The following is a 25,004-nucleotide window of genomic DNA, read 5'->3' on the forward strand; positions in this document are numbered from 1 at the left end:
ATTAAATTTTTTACACGACGACAATAAGTGTGAAATAAATTTATAATTACTTTTGATATTTTATGGTCATTTATAACTTATCAAAAAATATACATTACTAAACTTCCAAGCCAGCTCATTATTTTTAAAACTTAAAACATATTTACTATAACATTAAATTATGTAAAAAAATGATATTTTCAAAAAAGTTTTAACGTTTGGAAATAACGAGTTTAGAGTGTTAAAACACTTGTGATTACCTTGTAATATATAAATTATAAAATAATTAAAAACTTAAAATGTTCTAATTTTTATTTTTATTTACATAGTATGTAATTAATAAAATATTTAAATCGTTATATATTTTAATCTTATAATAAATAATTTATCAGAAGGTATTAAAAAACATTGAAACTATTTAAATTTATTCATAGATACAAATATATTATCTACATCTTATGTCTACACTTTTGAATTTAGAATAACTACCTATGATTTAATTTTATATGCCTTAACTTTTTCTCACACATACGCTTATATTATATTATATTATATATGTATACATATGTTTTAGGCCTTTGTACACGTTTCCACTGCGTATTGTAATTGCAACCGGCAAGATGTTGAAGAACATTTGTATCCCATTCCTGCAGACCCAGAAAAAATTATTCAATGTGTCGACTGTCTTGATGAAGATCTTCTGGAATCTATAACACCAAAGTAAGTTTATATTATATAGTTTATATTATAATTGTTTGAATGAACAGTATATAAACCTTACATTTGTTGACAATATAAAAAAAAATAGTACTTATATTATTTAAGTGGTAAAAATACATATATTTCCTTACCATATTAACTGATAATAATATGTTATAATAATATTTTTCTCCTCAAATATACTTACCCACGGACTCTATATATTCAACGACTGACTATTGACAATCTTAACTAATTTACGGCTATACAGTCAATTGTCGGGAGATGTACAATAATAAACGCTTAATAAATAACGTTTTATGTCGAGACAGTCACTGCCGTGTACCTATATTGAGTGATTGTGAATAAATAGCTGAACTCCGCCGAACATAATTAATTAATATTTTCATGTAGTTTACATAGTTCATAATGGATGAAATAACAATTATGTGATATTACGTAGTAGTAAAATGTTATTTACGAGTATTTAAATCATTCGTACACGTAATAAAAAAACACGGAGTGACATTATTTTTGTTGGACATTTTCATTTAAAGAACGTTAACGATAAATAACGAGAAAAAATGAAGGAAAATAATAGAAAACAATATAAGTATGAAAGTTTAAGATAAAGATATTTATAGGTAATAAATTAATAATTATACGTCATACTATTTTAAACTTTGAAGTCCTTGATTCTATTATTATAAAAATGTCCTAAGCTCCAATATACAATAAACTGGTACAAACGTTCCAAACCTTGAAAAGAAATGTCCTAAATATGTTAGAATTATGATTTATATCAACAGTAGTAATTTAATAATTTACATAATCTAGATATATTTTAAGTTAATTTGTTATTCCAAAAATGTTTGGTTATATAGCAAATATGAATTAAATAGGTATTTTATAAATGTTATCGTCAGTCGTCTGTGTCACGAATCATGATGAAATGAGTATACATGAGTTAAATAAAATATTTAAGTAAAGTAAATTATTTTAATAGCAGTTTTACATTATCTTGCATGTTAAAGATAAATAATATTAAGTCAAGGAATGTTTAAAATATACTTAGATACATTAAGTAGGTATACAAGTATTCTAATATAATGAATAACTGTCATCGGTCATAAAATAAAATAAACATTATTAATAATTATTATTATCAGATAAATAATAAATAATCATTTATGATTTTTATTTTTTTTTAGTAAAAATATTTAACGCATATGACTTATAAAAAACAATAAGACACAAATAAACATATGACAGTTGTATTTGTTATAAAACTTACTACTTAGTTTAAGTTTAGGCTATATAATAACACAATTATCGAGGAGTAAATACAATTAAAAAATACATTCATCATATAATTAATGATTTTTATTCAAGATAATGATTAATAGCACTAGATAGCTCTTATAAAATAAATATAACTAAGCACTTAAATAGTGTAACTACTTTGATAGGACAAGTAGTTACATTATATGAGGCCCAAGACTGAAAACAATTTAGAATATTTTAATATAAAGAAACATAATAAGAAAAAGTACTTTTTTAAATCTTTTAAAATCTTGTTGCATTTTATTTTTATTAATAAACACTGGTTTGAGAAATCTAGAAACTAATAGCTGTGAAAAAGAATATTTTTAATATATAAATATAGGTACAATATTATGCATGCGTATAACACGATAAGAAACATAATGCATTTAGTTTTAGTTTCTGAGAATAATGTATTGATTTTACATGATGTGTATTTTTTTTTATAAATGAGTACACAATAAGTTGTTCATAAAATGCTTTGATTTTCAAAATAAGAGTAGTTTTGGATATTAAAATGCATCTAGTTTGTACCTTAAATACGTCAAATTTAAAAATTCCCAGTAATTATTTTTACAATTGAGAAAAACTAACAAAAATTAATGAAAAATGAGAGTTTTTACGTAAATCCGATTTTCGACAAAATTGGTTTTTTTAATATATCTCGAAAATAAATAACCACAAAATATTTATATTATGGTTTTCAAAAATAAAATTATTTTTAGCTTCATAAAAAATTTATTTTATTTTTTAAATGTCAATTAAAAATTGCCTATTAGAAATGCTTTAAAATTGAATACAAAACTTTTCATAAGTTAATCATTTCTCAGTTATGAAATATAAAAAAATTATTGACACAATATTTTTTATAAAGCATATAAAGTTAGAATTTAGACAAAATTCATAAAAATCTCGAAAATTAGTAAATTATTTTGTAGTTAAAAATTCATAATAAGTTATTTTTTTTATCTAACTTAGGAAACTTTAATACAAGATTCCTCAAATAGTTCATATTGTTAACATAAAATCTAAAAATATATAAAGATAATTATTTTTTCTAGATACCTAAGTTTGAATTTGGACGAAATTACTTATTTAAACGATAAATAACGATAGGTAATTATTTTGTTACAACTTAAAAATATTATTCGCGTGAACTTAAACTGTTATGTATTTTATATTATTATGCTTTTTACAATACGATGTATACCATTTTTGATTTCTTTAAAAACTGATTAACGATATTTACAGAAAGATGTTATTAAATTTTTTGTTATAAATTGAAATACGTAATACGGAATAAATATATCATATTATATTATTATTATTATTATTAAATAATAATAATATAATAAACACTGCAATATTTTAGAAAAATGTATCAACCTGGTAAAATACTAAAAGTAAAATAATTGACTATTAACTATATAAAAAAACATTATCACTTAGTAATATAAGCTGATGACCGTTTTCGCTCAAAATCGCAGAATCGTTTTTGTATATTATGATATATATCATTGAATTCAAATTTAACAGACCTATAATAGTGAACCACTTAAAATTTATTGTACAGCAGAGTGGTACTCACTTACCTACCTTTTTTCTCTTGGTTATTATTTCTTAAACATACCAAGTGTTCAAGTATTAAAAATAGTGTGTAGATATTAAACACTTAAATAAATAATAAGAAATAAAACGTACGTATTCAGTATTGTAGTTATTGTACAACATACATACTGGACAACTAATTGGACATTATAGGAGGCAAACCGTTTTTTATATATATTGGTATTGAGTATGATAGCTATATAAGACATTATATTGTCAAACTGACAATGTCAAATTAGAGTTTTCTTCGATGGTCGATCCAAATTAATTTTAAGTATGTTATTAAATTATAAACATCGATCAGATATGTTGGGACAAAATTATATCTCAAATCTGCAGTTAGAACGATATTGCAAACTAAAAAATCAGTTAAAGAATCTCAGAGTTTGGGGTTGACAGATAAACGATTAACTTCGTTCAATCGTTTCCTTAGCTTAAATTTCTTTAAAATGTTACAACAGTTGTCAGTCAGAGAAACTGTTATTGAAAAAAATCTATGCACAATTTTATAATTGTATTTAAGTATTTGTATTATCTAGATTTAGTTCACTATAACATACGATATGACATATTTTGAAATTTTTATTTTCGTTTAGTCGACATTTTATCAGTGATAATCATAATAATAATTTTTATGGAAAAATGTTTATATTTACTAAATGCAAAATGGGAACTTTTTTACCAGATTATTATAATTATAATTGAACTATTAACAAAGCCCCTTATGCCTAAAACGCAAGGGAATGTTAAAACTAATCAATAAAATAGTATTATACGCACATGTATATATTTTTTTTACTTATACAATTTATTAGTCAACTTTTTTTTCCTTCCCTTTCAGCGTTAACACTTTAATTGGATACATTTTTCTATAATTTCATAGTATTATAATTGTTTTCTTTTTTTCCAAAAATATATTTTAATAACACGATTATGAAACGCGGCGTTATAAATAGGCTATTTCGCTACATCACTGTCTATGGACTCATTTTTCAGACACGTCGGTGTTCAATAAACACGATATCCGATTCTATAGTAATATTTAAAATTATATAAAATTCAAAGTATGGTTTTAAGTTTTGTGGTTACTAATTTTGAACCTTATCACCACCCTATTAAATTCAAACATCGATATATTGGATAACAACATTTAAATAACTTTAAATTGTTAGTATTTTTACATTTCAATAAGCTATTTTTACTCAGTTTATTGAAAATTCTTAGATGCTTCTTTTTTACTTAATGTTAGTTTAAACAAGTATGGTAAATTTATTGCATATTTTAACAAAATGAAATGCATATTTTTATGCTGTACATACCCTAGCAATGGGTATAACACGATTGCGCCCCGATCCCTTTTTACCTGATTAAATCACAACACGATTACGTACCAAATGGTATACGATGTATAATTTAGGTGCAACATAAAATAATATATATAATTCATAATTTCTGTTGTTTTCATATTTTAGAATTTTCTATTATCAAAACAAATTATCTTCGTTGGTTTAGTTAAAAATTGTTTTTTTTCTAAATCATACTATATAATATAATATATTATAAATGATATTATAGTCAAGATTATTTTTTTACTTCTATTATATGCATCATATTAAAAATTCAAAGAGTACCATATTTTGACTATTTTTATAATTTTATTTTATCGTTTACTCGGTGTAAAGCATTGAATTAATTTATAGGTACCTAATAAAGATAATACTTTCTTAATCAGTGATATTAAAAATAAATTACAAAAGGAGCAAGAATAAAACAACTTTAAATTTGTAACGGATACTTGGGAAAAAAAATATATAAATAAATATACTAATATACTAATATATTTTTAAAGACGTCGACATTGGTGAATATTTTTGATAATCTAAATACGTTTCTCGCGAACAAAAAATTGTTTCTGTTATTGTTTTTACTTCCATCTAATTAAAAAAAATAAACACTTAACTACCAAACACTAGGCATTTATAAGTTAAAACCAATCGTAAATGTTTTTAATATATTACTTTATAAAAATATCAATATTCTCCCAATTGCTTGATGAATACTATATTTTAAATGAAAATTGAATACCTACGTGAGCATCAAAAGGATCAATAAATAGTTCTTAAGCATGCTTTTGATGTATTTCAAAATTGCGATGAAGATGTTTTATTTTCAATAAATAAATTATTAAAATATTAATTACTTTACTCATCAGTAATTCTAATTCTAAATGAACATTACTTTCATTATGATGTCTTAAAACATGATATAATCAACCATCCGTAAAACACGTTTGACTGGCCATACACTATTGAAAATTCACAAGGAATAAACGTTGATATTAAAATAGTAATTTAAAATATTTACAAAAGTAAAGTAAAATTTTCATTTGATATATGCAAACAAATAAACATTTTAATTTTTAATCAACATTTTTTTTCCATGTGTAAGTTTAACATTTAAATACATTTTAATAAATGAGTTATTTATAAAAAGTAATATACTAACATTCAGTAAACAATAAAAGAAAAATTTTAAGTATTATATTTTATCTTGTTCTTATTTAATTATGATAATAATTATTTATTTGAGTTTGCTGTATGAAACAAGAACGCGACGATTTGACCTTAAACCTTGAAAACAGACTGCCTACCTACATATAATAGTTTGGTTTTTATAATATATAAGGCATAGGTATTTATTGATTCAAAAACAAGATATACACATCGGTTATCTTTATCCTGGTTTCGATCAGTGGTATGTTTAAAAAAATGATATAGGGGCAAGAAGGCATTTATTATAGATCTCAAGTTTAAATAAGATATTGATAACAAAATGGTTAGTTATTAAATATATTTAAAACACAAAAGATAATAAATATTATATACCAAACATGTTTTCCTTTAATAATATATAAATATAAATTCCAATTTATGGATTTTTTAAGTTTATTTAAGAACTACTTCATTTATATATATTTTATATTATTTAAGGAGTGTCTTTTGACACAAATATTTATTTTCAAATGAAAACCAACATACTTAAACTGTACATTTTTTAGTAAATAATAATTTTGGAAATAAGCATAACAGTCTTTAAAAATTGTTTCATAAAATTATCGACTAGTTTTATTGAATCTATTATTTCTTAAATTCTGAAAAATTTTTACTAACTATAAAAGTTTAATAAGCCTACTAGTATTTTAATATATTTCAAATTATCTATTTTAGTTTATGAAATTAAATAACTCAAGAATTACTCAATGTTTTCAAAAAAGATACAGGATTAACGATTTAATAGAAACAAGGTAAATTTCATTTGAAATAAAAAAAAAAAGAAATGATACAGGACACTCCTTAAATATTGTAAAATCTAAATACATATTTGAAAATATATACTTTATAAGATATATTGAAATTCCAATATAGGAATTTAATTAATTCTTTATCAAGTGAAAACATTAGGATAATCATGATTAACGAATCATCCTGTATATAATGTAAGTAGAATTTATATTTTTATATTCTATGTTTTATTTATAGTTAAATACTTAAATATATTAATAATTAATTATTAAATTAAAAATTATCTTCTCAAACACAGAACCTAAAATTAATATTAAATCAAATTCATTATTAAATACACGAACATACTATATATTTTTAATATGTACCTACCTGTATAATGAACCTTTTTTTATTTAATAAATCATTTTATATTTGAATTACTTCATTATCCAAACAATATCTCGCTATTACGTATTTGCCCATCATACATTATTGTAACATAATAACAATCTGCGTTAAAGTCCACAGGGCACTACATACAATTATTTAATTCTTATAATTAGGCTTTTTTTATACAGTTTTAAAAATAAAAACGAAGTATACATTCATTCAACTTAAAACACTAATAAGTAAAAATAATGAGTTGAAGATAAAATTAATGAAATTGCTAATGAAATCATGAGACCGAAATTTTACTCGTACAGATGGACGATGGTTAAGATATAAATTCTAATTAAACCTAGTAAAATATAGCTATAATATATATCTATGGTATTACCGCTATTGAATATTAGTTGATATGTCTTTAGGCTATCGTTTAGAGATTTGTGTATACCTACATAATTTTAGGTTATAAATTTCAATATCATTAATTATGGTGATAAAAGTCGAAACGATAAAATCGTGAATCAATATGATAAAGGTACACTGTTACCTCACACTAACACTAATACTCACAATGTTTGAATTAATAAATAAAGCTGCGAAATTGAGTAAATTTATTTATTATAACTCAGTTAAATAATATACTTTGTGTGAATTTAGATACGTATAGGCGTGCATCAGGGAGGGTTTAGTTTCTATGGTAGTCCACTGGACATGTTTATGATGGGATTAACATCAGCGATTGGGTTCAAAGATATTTTTGACATTTTAATACAATACCAAATTACAAGTATATTAGAAATATACATACCTACACTAAAGAACAATTTATATGTAGTATAATTATTATGAGCATTAAATGTATTGTTGTACGGGGGTGTAGCGTACGTTAAGTATTGCAAGCACTGCTTACGCCAAAAAAAAAGAAAAAATTGTTTTAAAAAAATTCAAGTCTTGTTTAAATTAACAATTTAATAAAAATTATCAGTTATTTTTAGAACATGTACTATGTTTGATGGTTACACAATGCTACAATAGATCGTACGGGCCGCCGTGTCGCCACTCATCGGACATTGTTGATACCCACAATAATTGTGGGTGATTTATTTTCGTAATGCTTTATTATACTTAACGCGGCGTAATATAAATTGAAACTGCTTTTATGCGAGACTGTTAAAATTGCATAGGAAAAGCATCATAGGAAGAAGCATGAATCATTACGCACAGTTCATAAACATTTTCAATTTTTAGATTAAGTAAATGTTGATGCTGTTCTTTCAAACACAGGACAACTTGAAACAAGTAATTATATTATTTTTTGCCTCCACATATTGGTTGTTGTGCGCATAGCTTAAATTTAATTGCAGCTATTATTTCTTCTATTGAAGATAATAAATACAACAAAATATCTGAATCCAAATTTCAAAAATTAATTAGATTTTTGGAATCTATCTTAAAGAGTACAGTTACAGCTGATAAAGTCTTAGGTAAATATGTGGCTGTAAATTTTTAGATCCTTTAGTGTCCAGGTGAAATTCACTATTCCATCATCTGATGACCAAAATAATTTTGACAAACAAAACTGAAATAGTTAAAATATTTGAAGAATTGAGATTAACAAAACAAATAAAAATGACTTAACTTTTTTAGGAGAGGTTTGCATGGTGATGGAACTTTTAGTCATTTATCTCAACAATATACAGTGTTAAACATGGTTTTATTGGGTTATGATGCACCTATTATTGAAGTATTACGCCGCACTAGATAATTTATAATACTGTATTATGTCTTAAAATAATTTATAGTCTAGAAAAAAAGGTTTAACTATTTATGTATAGTAAACTGCTTTAAAAAGTCTGGTAAGGTTCTCATAACCACCACCATGAACAACGAATCCCTTGAACTCGATTTACCCAATGTACCATTAGATGTTTCAGGATCCCAAATAGATACAGAAACCTTTAATGAGTGACTAACTATAAATTAGGACTTGATTGAGTATTGGAAAAATTTATAAGATTTAATTAATAAATTGATTTATTATATTATGGTATCTCTATGTTAAGTTTGTAATAAAGTAATAGTATTAATTTTTTTTATAATTAAAATTAAAATGAAATTATTTATATATTCATTTTTATGATAATACAATAATGAAAACAGTCGTCTATAATAACTCAAAAATATGTTTATTGTTTAAGCATTTTAAACATAAAACTGAAAATATCAAAGTATCTAAATATAAACTTTTAGATTCTGAGCGGAGCAATAAATGTATTGATTTTATTATGGTGTGTTATTTTTATTATTACATGCTGTCAATAAAACTTTTCGCTTTTCAAAAATAATATTTTGGTTATCGAAATGATTCTTGTTTGTACTTTTGAGAGGTCAAATTCAAAAATTCCCAATACTTATATTTATAGTTGAGAAGAACAAATAACAAATAAAGGAAAAATGGGAATTTTTACGCAAATCCAATTTTTAAAAAAAATTGATTATTTTTGTTTTTAATTTCTAAAACCAATAATTATAGACATTTGAATTTTTTACAGAATGTTTATGTTATTATTTTTTATTCATAATAAAATCAAATTATTTCAAACTATTTATAGGTATGAGACTTTTTTTATTTTTATTTCTTTATAAACTACAATTGAATAAAAAGCTTCTCATAAGTTATTCATTTCTCAGTTACAAAATATCAAAAATCTATAGTCACAATATTTTTTTATAATTGTTTAAGTTAGAGTTTTTACAAAATTGATAAAAGTCATGAAAAATAATAAATTATTTTGTAGTTAAAATTTCATTAAAATTTTTGTTATAGTATCTCAGATTTAAAAATGTAATACAAGGTTCGTTATTAGTTGGTCGATCTATACGTGAAAAAAAATTCTACCGGAAAGTCAAATTAATTTTTTATGAGCATTTCAAGTTTAAATATTTACAACATTCGATGTTTACCCATAAAACAATTATTTCTCTTCAAACAATTTATTTGCAAAACTTTCGTCAAGTTCTTCAGGTGTAATGAATGTAATAGTATTATTGAAACATTATTATTAAAATCGTAGTTTAGTTTTAGATCTGATAATTGTAAATATCATAACTAAAGGGAAACCTAGATCCAACATTTTACGACTTAATACATTTAATGAACAAACTCAATCCAAAATTAAGTGGATATCTTTCAACATCTACTGTTTTTATGGGCGCTTTCGAGGTATAAATGATCTAAAACAAACAATTTCTAATATTTTATTAAAAACTATCAAAAACGAAATTGAGCATACAGATTTTGTTTCTGTATTCATGAATAAAACAACGGACACCATGTCCAAATCTCAATTATCTATAAATTTATGATACATATGACTAATGGAGGTAGAAGAAAGATTTTTAGGATTTGTAGATTTAAATCACGATCTCTCTGATAACTGTTTAGCTGAATATGTTTTTTGTTTATTACATTAATATAACTGCAAAGATAAATAAGTTCCACAAACTTATTACAGAGCTGCCGTCATGTCAGGACAACATCATGATTTACAAACATTATAATTCGCTCAAAATGTAAAGATGCAATATTTGTTCATTGTTATACTAAGATACTAAATTTAATATTGATTATATGAAATAATGTAAAATATTTTTCACAACTATATCTAGAATTTCATCATTTTTTCCAAATTAACAAAAATAATTAATGCATTTGATATAGAATTGACTTATATATAGGGATTTCAGTCTGTGACTCCAACACGGTGAAATTAAAATAGTTAACTCATTGAAATGATGTTTGAGTACAGAAAAGTATATATTCGATTGTAGAAAATAGACACGGTATAATGAAAAGATATCGTGTGCAACAGAATCTTAACAAACAATTTAAGATTTTGATTTCAACTTTTTTCTTTTAATATTTGAAAATATTTTACATCAAGCAACAATACTTTTTAATAAAATACAAACAAAAATGTTTGATGTAAATAATAGCAATAAAAAAAAATTAATTTTTAAATTTTTAAAAAATATAAGAACAGATTTTAAATGCTTTTACTTAAAATAGGAACAGTAATTATAAATATATATATATATATAAGATTGAAAAGGCAAAGAGTGAAGTATTATTAGTACATAGAAAAACAAATTACCGAAGACTATTTTGAAATCATCGACGTATTAATTCCAAAAATTAATGAAATAAGTTGCAGAAATAATTCAACTGAATTGTTTTTTTATAAAAGTTTTTTCAAAATTTGAATGGTATGTCATAAAATTTCTTACAAATGCAACGAACTCGTTTAAAGATATAAATATGGTGAACATTCTGATTTTGCAATTGTACCTCATATTTCGTACTCATTAAATTAATTTCATATAATAATCAATCATGAACTGTGGATGTATCTCAAATTTAATAACAATCAGATAGCTTATCAAAAGTTACAAAATTAGATCAATAACAATTTCAGCAATAAGTGTAAGCACTGAACGCTGATTTTCTTGTTGAAAAAAAAAGGATACTTCTATGATTGTTTATTCTATCAATTAAGAAACGATCTTTGACTACAATTCAAAACAAAAATTAATTTTACAATGATGTAATTATCGATTTCACAAAAAAAAAAAAAAGAAATGATTTAATATACAAATAAAATATTTTTTTTTTATTTATTATTATGTATATTTTATGTAGTGGTGAAAGTAGTTAATATGAACCACTATATTTACTCACTCAAAACAGTGGCGCCTTTAATTTTGTAAGAGTTATTTATATAAAAAAAAATAAAACAGTATTGCATAATTGAAGTTATCTTTTTAGATAGTGAACATTTAGTTATTATCTAAAAAATTAATTCTCATATTTTCTTTTCCGCTTTTCTTTTTTCTTTATAATTTTTCAATATTTGTACAATCAACCAAGTTACTGAAGTGGGGATACTGTGAACTTGTAAATTACTTCGCATAATTATTCAAATATTTTAATTTCATTTTTATTTGAAGAAATAAAACCACTGAGGTTTAATTATGTTTATTATATGTGTATATTTACATTTAATATTTATAACTAATTGACTATTATTATAAATTGTTATTTATTTTAATAATAATCTAATTTAAACGATGTGCATAATGTTTTAGTTTCCAAATGTATGATATTTAGACTGATATATTATGTAGATAGAAATTTGATATTGAAATTTGGAATACATGTATTATAAATTCGTTTATAATTGATGTTACATTTTTAAAATTCTAAACTCAAAACAAATAAATAATTATTATTTTCATAAAATATAGAGCATTGTTATTGTATTAAAATGTACCAGTAAAATGAAACATTGGTTTTGTTTTTCAGGATTATCAAAGGATGGCCAAACACATACACGTTCACGAAAGCATTAGCGGAAAAGATGTTATTACAACTAGGCGATGGATTACCCATAGTAATCGTCAGACCATCAATAGGTAATTTTCAGTTGAAATTAGTGCAGATAATTGTAATAGATTACATATTGTACATAATAAGAGTTTGTACTAATAAAATACATCACCTATTTCAATCACGCATTGCACTTAATTATTTATTTCTATTTTTTTTATTTATTGCATTGTTTTTGTTTTTTTTTTTTTTTTGTACAAACACAGTTACGGCATCGTGGAGAGAACCGATATTAGGATGGGTAGACAATTTAAATGGACCGACGGGCCTGTTAGCTGGCGCCGGCAAAGGGGTTCTGAGAACACTGCTATGTCATAAGGACTTGATTGCTGACCTGGTCCCAGTAGATATATGTATCAACTTATTAATATCGGCTGCCTGGTACACGGCCATCAATAGGTAACATATTTTACTATGACATCATCGGCTTTAGTTTTCGTAAACGTGAAATACGAAATAAATTTATTGACAGTAAATAAACCAACGACGTGATTTGCATGTATTCAAGTTAATGGATTATTCTAATAACTATAATATCTTTACAGTTGTTCGTTGTATAAATCCTTAAAGTAAAAAGGTATTACAATTAAATTATATATATCTTAATATTGAATACCTATACAAAATCCAATGTAAATTTAGATAAATACAAATACAATTATGTAGACTACGACTGTCAATTGTATAATTATATTGAATTTCATTTCATTTAAATCTTGAAATGTATAGTTTATTTTGACACGCATATCTTTGTTTCTAATCGAAGTAAGGAATTATTGGTTTATGCGGTCTTATTTTTTAATTTACTTTTGGTATCTTTGTCTGTATATAGTTTTGTTGGGTACAATAATGGGTGTTAAGAAAAATATCATGTACCGTCTTTAAAAATCAGAATTTGAGCCAATACATATTTTTTGGTTTTCTCATTAATTTTTTTTACAGAAAAAATGTTAACGTTAATCAGTTATAAAGAAATATCTCAACTATAGTTTTTTAAACAAGCTCGGCTCAGAATTATTTTTAGAATGTAAAGATTTGTTTTTTTATCTCAAATTTAATATAACTGCACAACACTATCCAACGCCAAAATCATTAAATTGGGATTAGTGTCCCAACACCTTTGGTACCACTTATACTTAGCACCATTTCACTCTGATTTAAATTTCTGCATTATTAAATGTTTAATGATTGATTTTTATTTCCATGATTTATCATTTAATTAATTATTTAAGTAATCACTTTGAGTGGTTGATATTTTATCCTTAAACAGTAGTTTACCTCTTTGCATCCTTCGTATGGATCTCTGCATCCGTATTTCTCATACGCATTACTGAAATGACCAGTAAAATTGATTATCTCAAGCTCAAGTAATAAAATATGTTACTGATATTTTAAAATCACAATACTTAGATATATGCGATGTATAGTATAATAATATACATAATACATATGCTATATTATATTGTATATCGTATATGGTTATAAATATAAGCCTCTTAGAAATATTCTTCAATATTAACCAACTATTTTTTTTTTTATTTAAGGCATAAAATGCTTATTGCATTTAGCTATATGATTAAATATAGTTTTAGTAGTTACAATAACATAAGCATAACATAGAAAGGTGAAAAATTATCTTTGCTACAAATTATGGCAATTTATTTCAACGAAAATATTAAACAAATTTTGTATCTTCTTTAATAATAACCTTTAAGCTTATCTATAAATAATATATTATTAGGTATTTAATTACGCACTTTAGTCAAAGTTATACAACTGTTTTGAATGTAACTTAATTAAATGGAGTTTTCATATTACAAAAGCTTAGACACTTCCCTATAGTCTAATACTAAGGTTCTATCGAAATAATAAATAATATACCTAGGAAGCTAAAAAAATGTATTTTATCCATAGTTTATACAACCGTTCGTTTAATATTCGTATTTTACAAATAAATCACCAACCGTGTTTAATATTAACCACCATATTCCAATGTTTTTATTGCCTAAATTTATTTTAGTTATTATTATCTTGTAATATCTTCTTTATTCTTTTAAACGTAAATATTTTATACTAGAAAAAAAAATAGAACTTATTTGTCAGCCCATTTTAAAAGTGATGATATTTGACTGTCTCAATGAGTCTGGTGTATTACTTGAGCAACTTGTGCCTGACATAAAATCAGTGATCATATTAAAATTTAATGCATTCCCTACTATTTAAAAAAAAATGTGATCAACCTACTCTTACTTTACCATTTACATGTATATGTGATAGACGTACTAGAAAAAGAGAAAATCAATTCACGCCACTTTCATTTAAATCAAGCACACTGGTATGTGTAAATCAAAATATGACCCTAACTTTTTAAAAATCCAAAGTGAATATTTATTTGGTTTAAATTATAATTTTATTGATTGATTTTATTCAAGTATTTGAAAATAATATTAATGATAAGAGTGTCCAATGTGATTTAGGCAGTGTAAGTGTTGATCAATATTTAATGAAACTAATAAGAAATAGTCATTTGAATAATGTGAAAATATTAATGAAGAAGATAGTGATGAAATTAATACATATATTGAAGATAAAGATTTAATTTCAAAAGCATACATTAACAACGATAACAACGATATATGTTTTAGAATTGTTTGGGTAAATATTTTATGTTTATTTTAATATTTCCAAGAATATTTAATAAGAGATGTACCTATAGAAAATTATGTTATGGTGAATTTTAGTCTGTTACTAAAATTTGCGAAGAGGATACATTGTTAAATGGACTTCTCAGAAAATCCGGATTCACACACGTGGTTAAATTGATCCAATATGATCACACTGTATTTACTATTATCACATAATTTTTATATCAGCCATCAGATAGTATTATTATTTACCAAAAAAATATTATTTTATCCTCAACTTCAATATTAACGATTTATATTAATAATTAATTATATTAGTTGTTATGTGATATTATTATTCAAAAGACTGTCATGAAATAGCTGTGAAAATATACCACCTTAATATTTTTTTACAGACAGATTGAAGAAAATAAATATATAATAATCATGATCTATCTAATTATAAATATTGATTAGGTACATTATTTTTTAGTTAATATTACATTAAGTAAATTGTGTATTACTTTAAAAAAGTAAAATAAAGAAGTTATGTAATATTTTGTTGTAAGGAATAAAAAGGAAAAGAATTCCAGTAACATTAGTTTTATTAGTTTTACCAAAGATAAGATTTTATTTTGTCATTATAATATTTGTATGCCAATTGTTTTTTTATACCTAACTCATTTTAAAACTTAAGTTATCTATTTTAATTTATTTATTTTAGCATTGATTAATCATAAAAATAAAAATAATTTTTATCAGCCATGATCAATTTAAAAAAATTAATTAAAAAAATTAATTACTTATGATTTTGAACTTTTTTTTTTTTTAGATTACACAATAATCTGTTAACAAAAAATCAAGAAATTATTTCTTTTTATTATTTGTATGTCATAATCATATATTTTTAAGCTATTGACAATTATCTTAATTAAGGTATCATAAATACATTGACATCAAACATTTTACAATCTTTATTGAAAATAATTTATACACCTAATTATTAGGGTAAATTTTTAATTGATTTTTTTGAAACCAGCATATAATTCATCCTTTTCTAGATGGTTGTGTTTTATTTTTTTACTATAGAGGAAGGAATAATAACTATCATGCCTACAATTAAATAAACCTTATTATTATAATAAAATTTAACTACTTGGTCTAATATAAGGTGACAGGTATTATGTTCTTTATAACCAGTGGCGAAGCGTCATAGGAGAAAATGAGACAACGTCTATCCACTAAGAAATTAGAACACAGGAAAAATAATTTTTTTTTATAAAATATTCACAAATTTTAACGTCATTTATATTATAAAAATGATACATGTTTTAATATTTGTTAAAATTGGTTTTTCGTTGTACGGTTATATGGTCTTTAAGAATTATTAAAATAGATTAGATGCGCGCGATACGACCACGCGAGTTATTCCAAATATTGTATTATATCAAAAAGACGTTGCGATACAATGTCTCCCAATTATGGGTGCGTGGGTATAGGGGGGATTTTAATGTAAGTGGGGTTTACTATCTTCGCTATGAGACACGTCTCGCTATTCGGATTTCCTCAATTATTGACATCTCCATCGCGTTGTTACGCCATCGTCCCCTGCAAATCGCTATTACTGATAGCCGATAGGTACCTACGTGTTTCTTAATATTGTTGTTTTTATATTGTAGTTTGTCCTCATGGCTGATGATATAATTTATGTGTTATGTCATTTTGAACGATGGAATTATTAATTACTCATACGAAAAAAAAATGTATTATCGAATAGGTAAAATAAAAAGGGAGGAATCCAAACGTATTAGTGTCATTTTATTCAATGTCACTCCAACTAAAAACTTAAGCTTCGCCACTGTTTATGACTATGAAAAGTTAATTATGTTTTGAATAAATACATTTTAATTTAAACATACCTTTTTCCAACGATGTCTATGAATTAATCCAATGAATAAATTGAACATAAAAAATGTATTGCCATATTTAATTTGGTTTATCTAATGTGCTCAAATGCTTTTTTCTTTAATTTATTTTTCGTTTTCGAAATCATCTGTTGACGAGTATCTAATATTCAATAGTTTTTCAACTATAATATAACCACTTATAAAACGAAGAAAATATAAATTAATTTATAAAATAAATATGACCGTTTCATATAAATTATTTCAACACTTTTAAAAACTTCGTTACAAAATCGACGTACAGATTATTATTACTACATTTATTATTCTCTATCCAATTGATTTTGAACTGGATATTTTTCTCATTAATTCGATTATGTTACAGTTAGCCAACTATCACTAAAAAATAAAATTATTTCGTGATTATTCTAAAATGAATATGTGAATCCACATGGCCATATTTATTATGTACTACATCACAAATAGCTCTATTTTCATTTAAACAATTTAGATGTGTTTCTCTAATGGTGATAACAATTTCAGTATCAAACAGCATGAAAAAAATATTACAATGTTTCCTAATTGCAGACTAAGTAATAAAAACTATGTGAGTTGCGGACGAAATCTAAAAAGATGACATACGAATTGCAGACAAATTTCCAATCATTATATTCAATATAAATATTGCAAACATTGAACAATTTGTATTAAAAATGGACGATTTGCGAAAAAAATATCTTTGGGTGGGGGGGGGAAGTTAAACCCTCCATCCACTAGGTACGGCCTTATACCCAGCTACTCTATTAATGACTATTTATTAGTATTATGATTGTGACAGTGCTTTTGAGTTCTAATTACTGAAAAACAAATTTTTCCTGTGTTCGCAACTGTCTTTTGATTTGAATTTTTTTTAACTCTTAGGTTAATTTTTACAAAATAAATACTATTAAACTTAGATAATTTTATTTATAATCTTTTTATAATATAATATATATATTTTCAATATTTACGAATTATTTGACTTTTTGCAGACCAAAGGGAATAGACATCTATCATTGCACGTCGGGCACAACGAATCCAATTTACTGGAAAGACATCGAACGGTTAGGCCACGAGTTCATATTAGAGAATCCATTTAGTGACATTTTGTGGTACCCGGGTGGCAGTTTCAAAAGCAACAGAGTCGTCAACTATTTGTGTGTAGCCGCTTTTCAAATGGCACCTGCCTACATCATTGATGCGCTCGCCAAAATTACCGGTAGACAACCGAGGTAAGATTTCACAAATAAGTATAATGATATTGCATATTTACATAGATTACTATTGCAGATTAAAGAGACAATTTAACTGGGACAAACGCTTGTTTTTTTATTACCTATACGACTATACAACATTATACATTTTTTTTTCATTTAATATTAAGAAAATCAACACATATTATTGAATCATTATTTAATCAACACAAATTAAATATTCTTAATTACAATTTTAATTTACCTAGCTCTTTTAAGGTTTATCTTGTGTAAGGGATGGGAAATTATTAGGTATATTATTAGGTACTAAATATTAAAATAATAAGATAATATAAATAAATATATGAATATAATATAAACTTGATATAATATGACATCTAAAAAATAAATAAGCAAAGAAAAGAAAAATAGGAATTTTAACATAAACTACAGGTGTTCCTATCCAATTCTAGAAATAAATATTTATATACTACACATTTAACATTCATAAATGTAGGTTAATAGTGAACTATAGTAATACTATATAGTAACTATATAGCTTATAAATAAAATACTGTAATACTGACTTATTTCCTTTAAAAAGAAAATAAAAAGAAATATTTATTGGTTGTAAATGATAAAAGCTATTATTCCATGTAATAGAATTTGATAAAATATCATTAACGCTTAACAGTAAAGTACAAGGGCTTCGCTTCGTTTGACATCAATATGTGTCAAATTCACGTATTTTAGCATCAATGAAGGAATATTTGCTTGGTAGTTAGTATAGGTAGCTCGACCGTGAATGACCTTTTTATATTGTTAGTAGGTTAACAAGTAAAAATTGAAAAGCAGATGTTAATTTTAAAATTTTTGAACTGAGGAAATTTTAGTTAGATACTATACATGTTTATTTCAAGTAAGCAACAAATAAAAAGATTTTTATTTTATTAAATTGTTAACTCAAGTATCAGAAATATATACAGGTTGGCGGGTCACCAAGTTTTCCCAATCCATGTGTTAGCATTAAATGTAATCACGGTTTTGCATAATATTAAACATTAATACATTATTTACCATTTACCCTTAAGTCCTTGGTTCTTACTAGTTTAAGTTATATTTATATATAATATAATTAATTATTGAACAATTCAATATCGAGTCATAAAAAAAATGTATAATAATATTAGTTTAATAATAATTAGGTATTACGAAAAAAACTTGAATTAAAAATATGTATGCGGTGAATCATAAATAGAATAATCTTAATCTATATGAAAAAAATATAAAAGACACAATATTATGTAACATAGCTCATCAAATCATAATAACTATAGATAAATAATTAAATAAATAATTAATTATTGAGCTGAACTATTAACTTTTAGTGGAAATTCGTTTGATGTAGAGAGAGGGGTGTTCTGCATCTACATAGATCATTTATTGGCAATGTCATTAAGATATACGCGATACAACAAATCATAATAATATATTTTCAATAACAAGTATATCTGGTTCCTTAACTGTCAATTACACATATCAATATGATCAATAGATATTTATAAAATGAGCATAGCGTGCAATGTACGCTGTAGAGTAGGTCAACTCACCTGCCAGTCCGCGGACGCCAGGGTACATAATTTAAAAAAAATTCTTGTCTTATGACATGGACAAACAATAAGCATATTCTTCTACATAGGATTTATCCAGAGTCAGTTACAGATTAGAGTTTCGGAAATCCTGGTTGGAAACAACTAATATGAGGGACTCTTAAAAAAATTACTATTTATTAGTAATTTGAATATTTGATACCTATATTAGTTGTATGATTATATTGGGTTATTTGATAAAAGTGAGGGTCCTAAAACAAACTCTATACCCAATGGCATAATTTGAGAAACAAATATCAAGGGTTGTAAAAATTACTCAGGATGCTCAAAACCCGTAGGGACTTTGCCCCCACACCCCCAACATTATAAAAACAAACAATGTCTTAATATATTATATTAATATAAAATACATTTAAATCTATATAATTCTTCTTTTATATAGATACATGTTATTAGAAACCATATAATATTTTAGATTTTTATAATTAGTATATAGTATACAAACATTAATTTTATTTAAGTTTTAAATCACACAATCTTTTTATAATTATAATATAATAAATAATATCAATCGTTTATAATTTTAAAATTGTAGGCTATAGCAGTCTCATTATTATTATCTATTTCAATGTATTAATAGTAATGTACATTTACCTTAATTTTTATTTAATTTATTTTAGTGAATTGTAATCAATTATATTATTTTCATTGTTTGAGTATTGATAATATTTAATCTCAATTTTCTCATTCTTCAACATTTTATATTTGATAATTAATTAAGAGGTCGTAGTACCCGTATGTGTTATCTCAGTCTTACACACTCACGACATCGCAAATATTCGTTCACTAATTTCAGTATTGTACTGTTAGTTTTGATAAAAGAGTGAACTGACCTATTATAAAATGTAAAGGTAAGATTATCGTCTATAACCCCACGTAGCTTTTTATTGATATTATTATATTTAAGTAAGTTAAGATCATTTTAAAATTCCCTGGATAATAATAGGTCAGAGACAACACATCCGGGCATTACGTCCTCTTAACTAAATAATTACTTACTTATTTTACTTATTTTTTACAATATAGCGATTAACCATAAATATGAAAATTTCAGGGATTGCAAAAGTATTATTTTGCAACCCCTAAATTATATTTGGGATTGCAAGTACGACCAATTGTGCCCCCCCCCCAATTACGCCACTGTCTACCACCATTAAAACCAGTACTACCCAAGGTTTGATAGATATATCATAATATCATTTAACCGAATATAAATTACAAGGTTCTTGAATTTTGGATATCTAGTCACTATTCTTAACATAGCTATATTTTCTCAGAGTGGCTCCAGACTCCAGGAGTTGCATACAAATATTTTTACTCCTACATAGATTTTGTACATAAAGCTCTAAAAATAATCAACAATTTCTTAAAAAAAATACTTTATGACTAGAATAATGAAAAAATTATTTAAAATTTAATTTAGGATCCTGAGTGAAGCAATGAACGTACTAAGTTAATAATTTCACAAGGTTTCACAAGGCGTGTTTTATATTTTTGTGTCCAAAACATTAGATTATCGATTTTAGACTTTTAGAGTGATTTTTGGTAAACAATTTGATTTAGTACCACTGTCGGGGGGGGGGGGGGTAAAAATTAAACAAATGTTCAGTATTTTTCAAAATAACAAAGAATTACAACAAAATAACAAACCACTTTTCTGTACAGTAGAAGTCGAAGATAATTCGTCATTGAGTAAATCACAAACTGTAATGTATGTGGTAAAATATTTTTGGAATTACGATCAACCTTTTTTTAATTTCAGCAATAACAATTTCTGATATTAAATCGATTGTTTAGATGTAACTTTCTTTTCATACAATTTTGATAAAAATATTAATGAAAATCGTATTAATATACGAATTATACAGCAATAACTAATATTAGTACGAGCGAAAATACCAATTACGTTTATTCATTTTATATTTTTCACATTACTTTATACTTTAATACTTAGATAAGTAAACTAAATTTAATGTACATAGATCATAATAAATAATTATTAATTGATTTGTTTGTGCGTACACATGCAGGTTGATTCGAATCCATAAAAGGCTACAGAAAGCGGTATCGTGTCTAGAGTTCTTCACCACGCACGAATGGAACTTCAAGAACACAAACGTGCAGAAGCTGTTTACCGAACTTGACCCCAATGACCAAAAGACGTTTTACTTTGATGTATCGCAACTGGAGTGGCGGAGCTACATCGAGTCGTACATATGGGGTACCAGGCAGTTTGTGCTTAAAGACCACCCAAGCACAGTTCCCAATGCCAAATTACGATTGAGACGGTATGTTTAGTTCGGAGTTTTAGTTTTATTTATACTTAAGAGTATTACTTGACTGATTTTATGAAATGTTTTGACGACTTTGTATAAATGAACTATTTGCATTACTGGGATTACTGGAGACCCCTTTTTTATAACTTTAAACGCATTTGAGGACAATTTTTGAAAAAAAATAAACTTTTTTTATTAAATTGTTTACTTGAATTTTCCATATTCTATAGCCTCCTCCTAAATTTTAATTGTACTTTTATAAATACTTACGCCAGTCGACATTTTCAAATAATGTTGTGACATTTTTTAACGTTATTATTGTTTTATTCGATTACACAATATTTCCGATGTAATTCTAATTGTTACTATTGTTTTGTAAGATTAGTGAATTGAATTTTCTAAACCATAAGTGTGGCAACAAGGGTTTTGTAAACTATAAATATTCGTACGACGTTCGTAAAACCGATCACTCAATATATTATTGATATAATTTTTAAACTTTTTTAATGAATGATTGATACTGACACTGATTGAGGTTTGATATAGCTTATGTTAATATTTTGAAAATATTACCAGTTTTATATACATACAATTTTTAATTTTACGCCGTCTTGTGATTTTTTCAATTGCTATTGGAAAATAATAAAAAAAAAAATCTCTTTAAATCACAGTGTTGTTTTTTTTAATCCATAAAAATTTATTGAGTGCTTTTACTAACCCCATGCCTAAAAAATACATTACAAAATGTATTGGGTAGCTCTTTTGATCCATTAGGAATTTAAAGCTGTGTTAACAGCTTGAATATTAACGATTAAAACGGTATATTAAATGAATGTGAAGGTCAAAGACGACTACTTAATCTAAAAATCTAACCTCTTAGACACACATATTTAATCAGTTTTTTTCATTGTTTCAGAATGTACTATCTACACCGGACTAGCCAAATGTTGTGTGTCGTGCTGGCAATCAGATACATATTACTAGGCAACAAGTCTATCCGGCGGTTTTGGTATTCGGCTCTGTGTTTCCTAATAAAATGTATCAGTAACGCTACTTCTTCTCTGCGTCTGCTGTAAGCCGCAGACTCGCATTCAATAGAATAATATTATACTTTCATTAATATTTTATACACAGCGGTGTCCGCCATACGACAGTGCAATGATCGTATAATATAATGTAACACGCATTATACATTTCTATATTAAAATATTACATTATTTAGGTATATTTTTAGACGATTGCGTATTGCTCGACGAACTTAATTCAATCAATGGTATAGGTTATCATTATAATATATCATCAAGTATATCAACCGGCCATAAATATTATATTATACTAATTTGTCTCATTCTGATTATAATTTCCCCTATTCCGTTATACTTTGTAAGATAGTAATCAGTTACATTCTTATTTATTATTTTTTCCGCGTCTCTAACAAATCATACTATATTATTAAACCTAAGCCCATATGACAAGTTCATTATGTATGTTTTTTTTAATTATTATTATTATTATTATTATTATTATTATTAATATTCTATACTATATACATATTATACACCTTACGGCTTCTGCCAATGTAAGGCCGTTTTAAAACTAAAAATTACTTACTTGCATTACATATTTAAATGTAATATACATTGAAAGACATTATTATATAATTAATTGTATGTCACACTTAATCATCTGCTTTAGAAATAACAAATACTGTACCTAATGTACCTATATATACCAAAATGATAATGATCGTTGATCGGTAGTTTGAAACTAATTTCAATGATTCGTTTGATGAGGCTAAGAATGATACCCCCGTTTAATAACATATACCTATCATGAAAATTATTATTTTTCCATTGATTTAATATTGTTTAATACGTTAACTATAGTGGTTATTATTGATAGTACGTGATATATTGTAATACAATTTTATATTTGTGCTTTGAATTGCATTGCGATAATATTAATTTATATTCAATTGTTTGTACACTTTGTTAACTATGTATTTGATTCCATTGTTAGACAATAATTTCCATTTTATACGAAGATTATTATATTATTATTATTATTATTATTATTATTTTAGCCATTTCGATAATTAGGATTGTATAATAATACTGATACAACGTTGTAAAATAGTCTAAAATGCCTACTTGGTATCCTACAAATATTCTATTCTTAATTAATAAAATAATTTACATATTTATTTATTACGCACATAAGCACTTATAAAGACAGAATGTCATTGTAATCAATCCACAAAGACATTAATATATAATTGTAATATGACATAAAAAGTGTAAAGATTCACAGCATGTTAAGTAGGTACACATAAATGTACCTACTCACACCAATGAATAAATGAAATGCACCGGAAATAGGCACAAACATATTTTGGCTGCATCCGAATAATTGGTTCCCGTACCTAAAAATTAACATCCTAATTGATTCCCGATATTTTCCAACAATTATAAAATGTGACATAATAATTTGAAAAATTCAAAAACAATTTTCATTTTATTGATATTTAAAATTAAAGAAATGAATAAATGTCAACAACATGGCGTTTCTAAAT

General features: G+C 24.9%; 1 protein-coding gene across 1 annotated transcript; it reads left to right on the plus strand.

Moving 5' to 3' along the window:
• The first annotated feature begins 552 nt into the window (after positions 1–552).
• Positions 553–25,004, plus strand: LOC113555505 (putative fatty acyl-CoA reductase CG5065). Its single transcript, XM_026959854.1, has 6 exons — positions 553–699; positions 12,643–12,752; positions 12,933–13,125; positions 18,286–18,525; positions 22,187–22,444; positions 23,349–25,004. Exons 2-6 carry the CDS (start codon positions 12,698–12,700, stop codon positions 23,506–23,508), a joined length of 906 nt encoding a protein of 301 aa, XP_026815655.1. The 5' UTR covers positions 553–699; positions 12,643–12,697; the 3' UTR covers positions 23,509–25,004.

This window comes from Rhopalosiphum maidis, chromosome 3, assembly GCF_003676215.2.
Source record: "Rhopalosiphum maidis isolate BTI-1 chromosome 3, ASM367621v3, whole genome shotgun sequence".
Taxonomy (NCBI): Eukaryota; Metazoa; Arthropoda; class Insecta; order Hemiptera; family Aphididae; genus Rhopalosiphum; species Rhopalosiphum maidis.

Bases quoted from the DNA above. Each gene is read 5' to 3' on its own strand.
- LOC113555505 (XM_026959854.1), top strand. From the start codon at position 12,698: ATGTTATTACAACTAGGCGATGGATTACCCATAGTAATCGTCAGACCA. The intron at 13,126-18,285 runs GTAACATATTTT...GACTTTTTGCAG, and splicing joins TGGTACACGGCCATCAATAG to ACCAAAGGGAATAGACATCT. The intron at 18,526-22,186 runs GTAAGATTTCAC...GTACACATGCAG, and splicing joins ATTACCGGTAGACAACCGAG to GTTGATTCGAATCCATAAAA.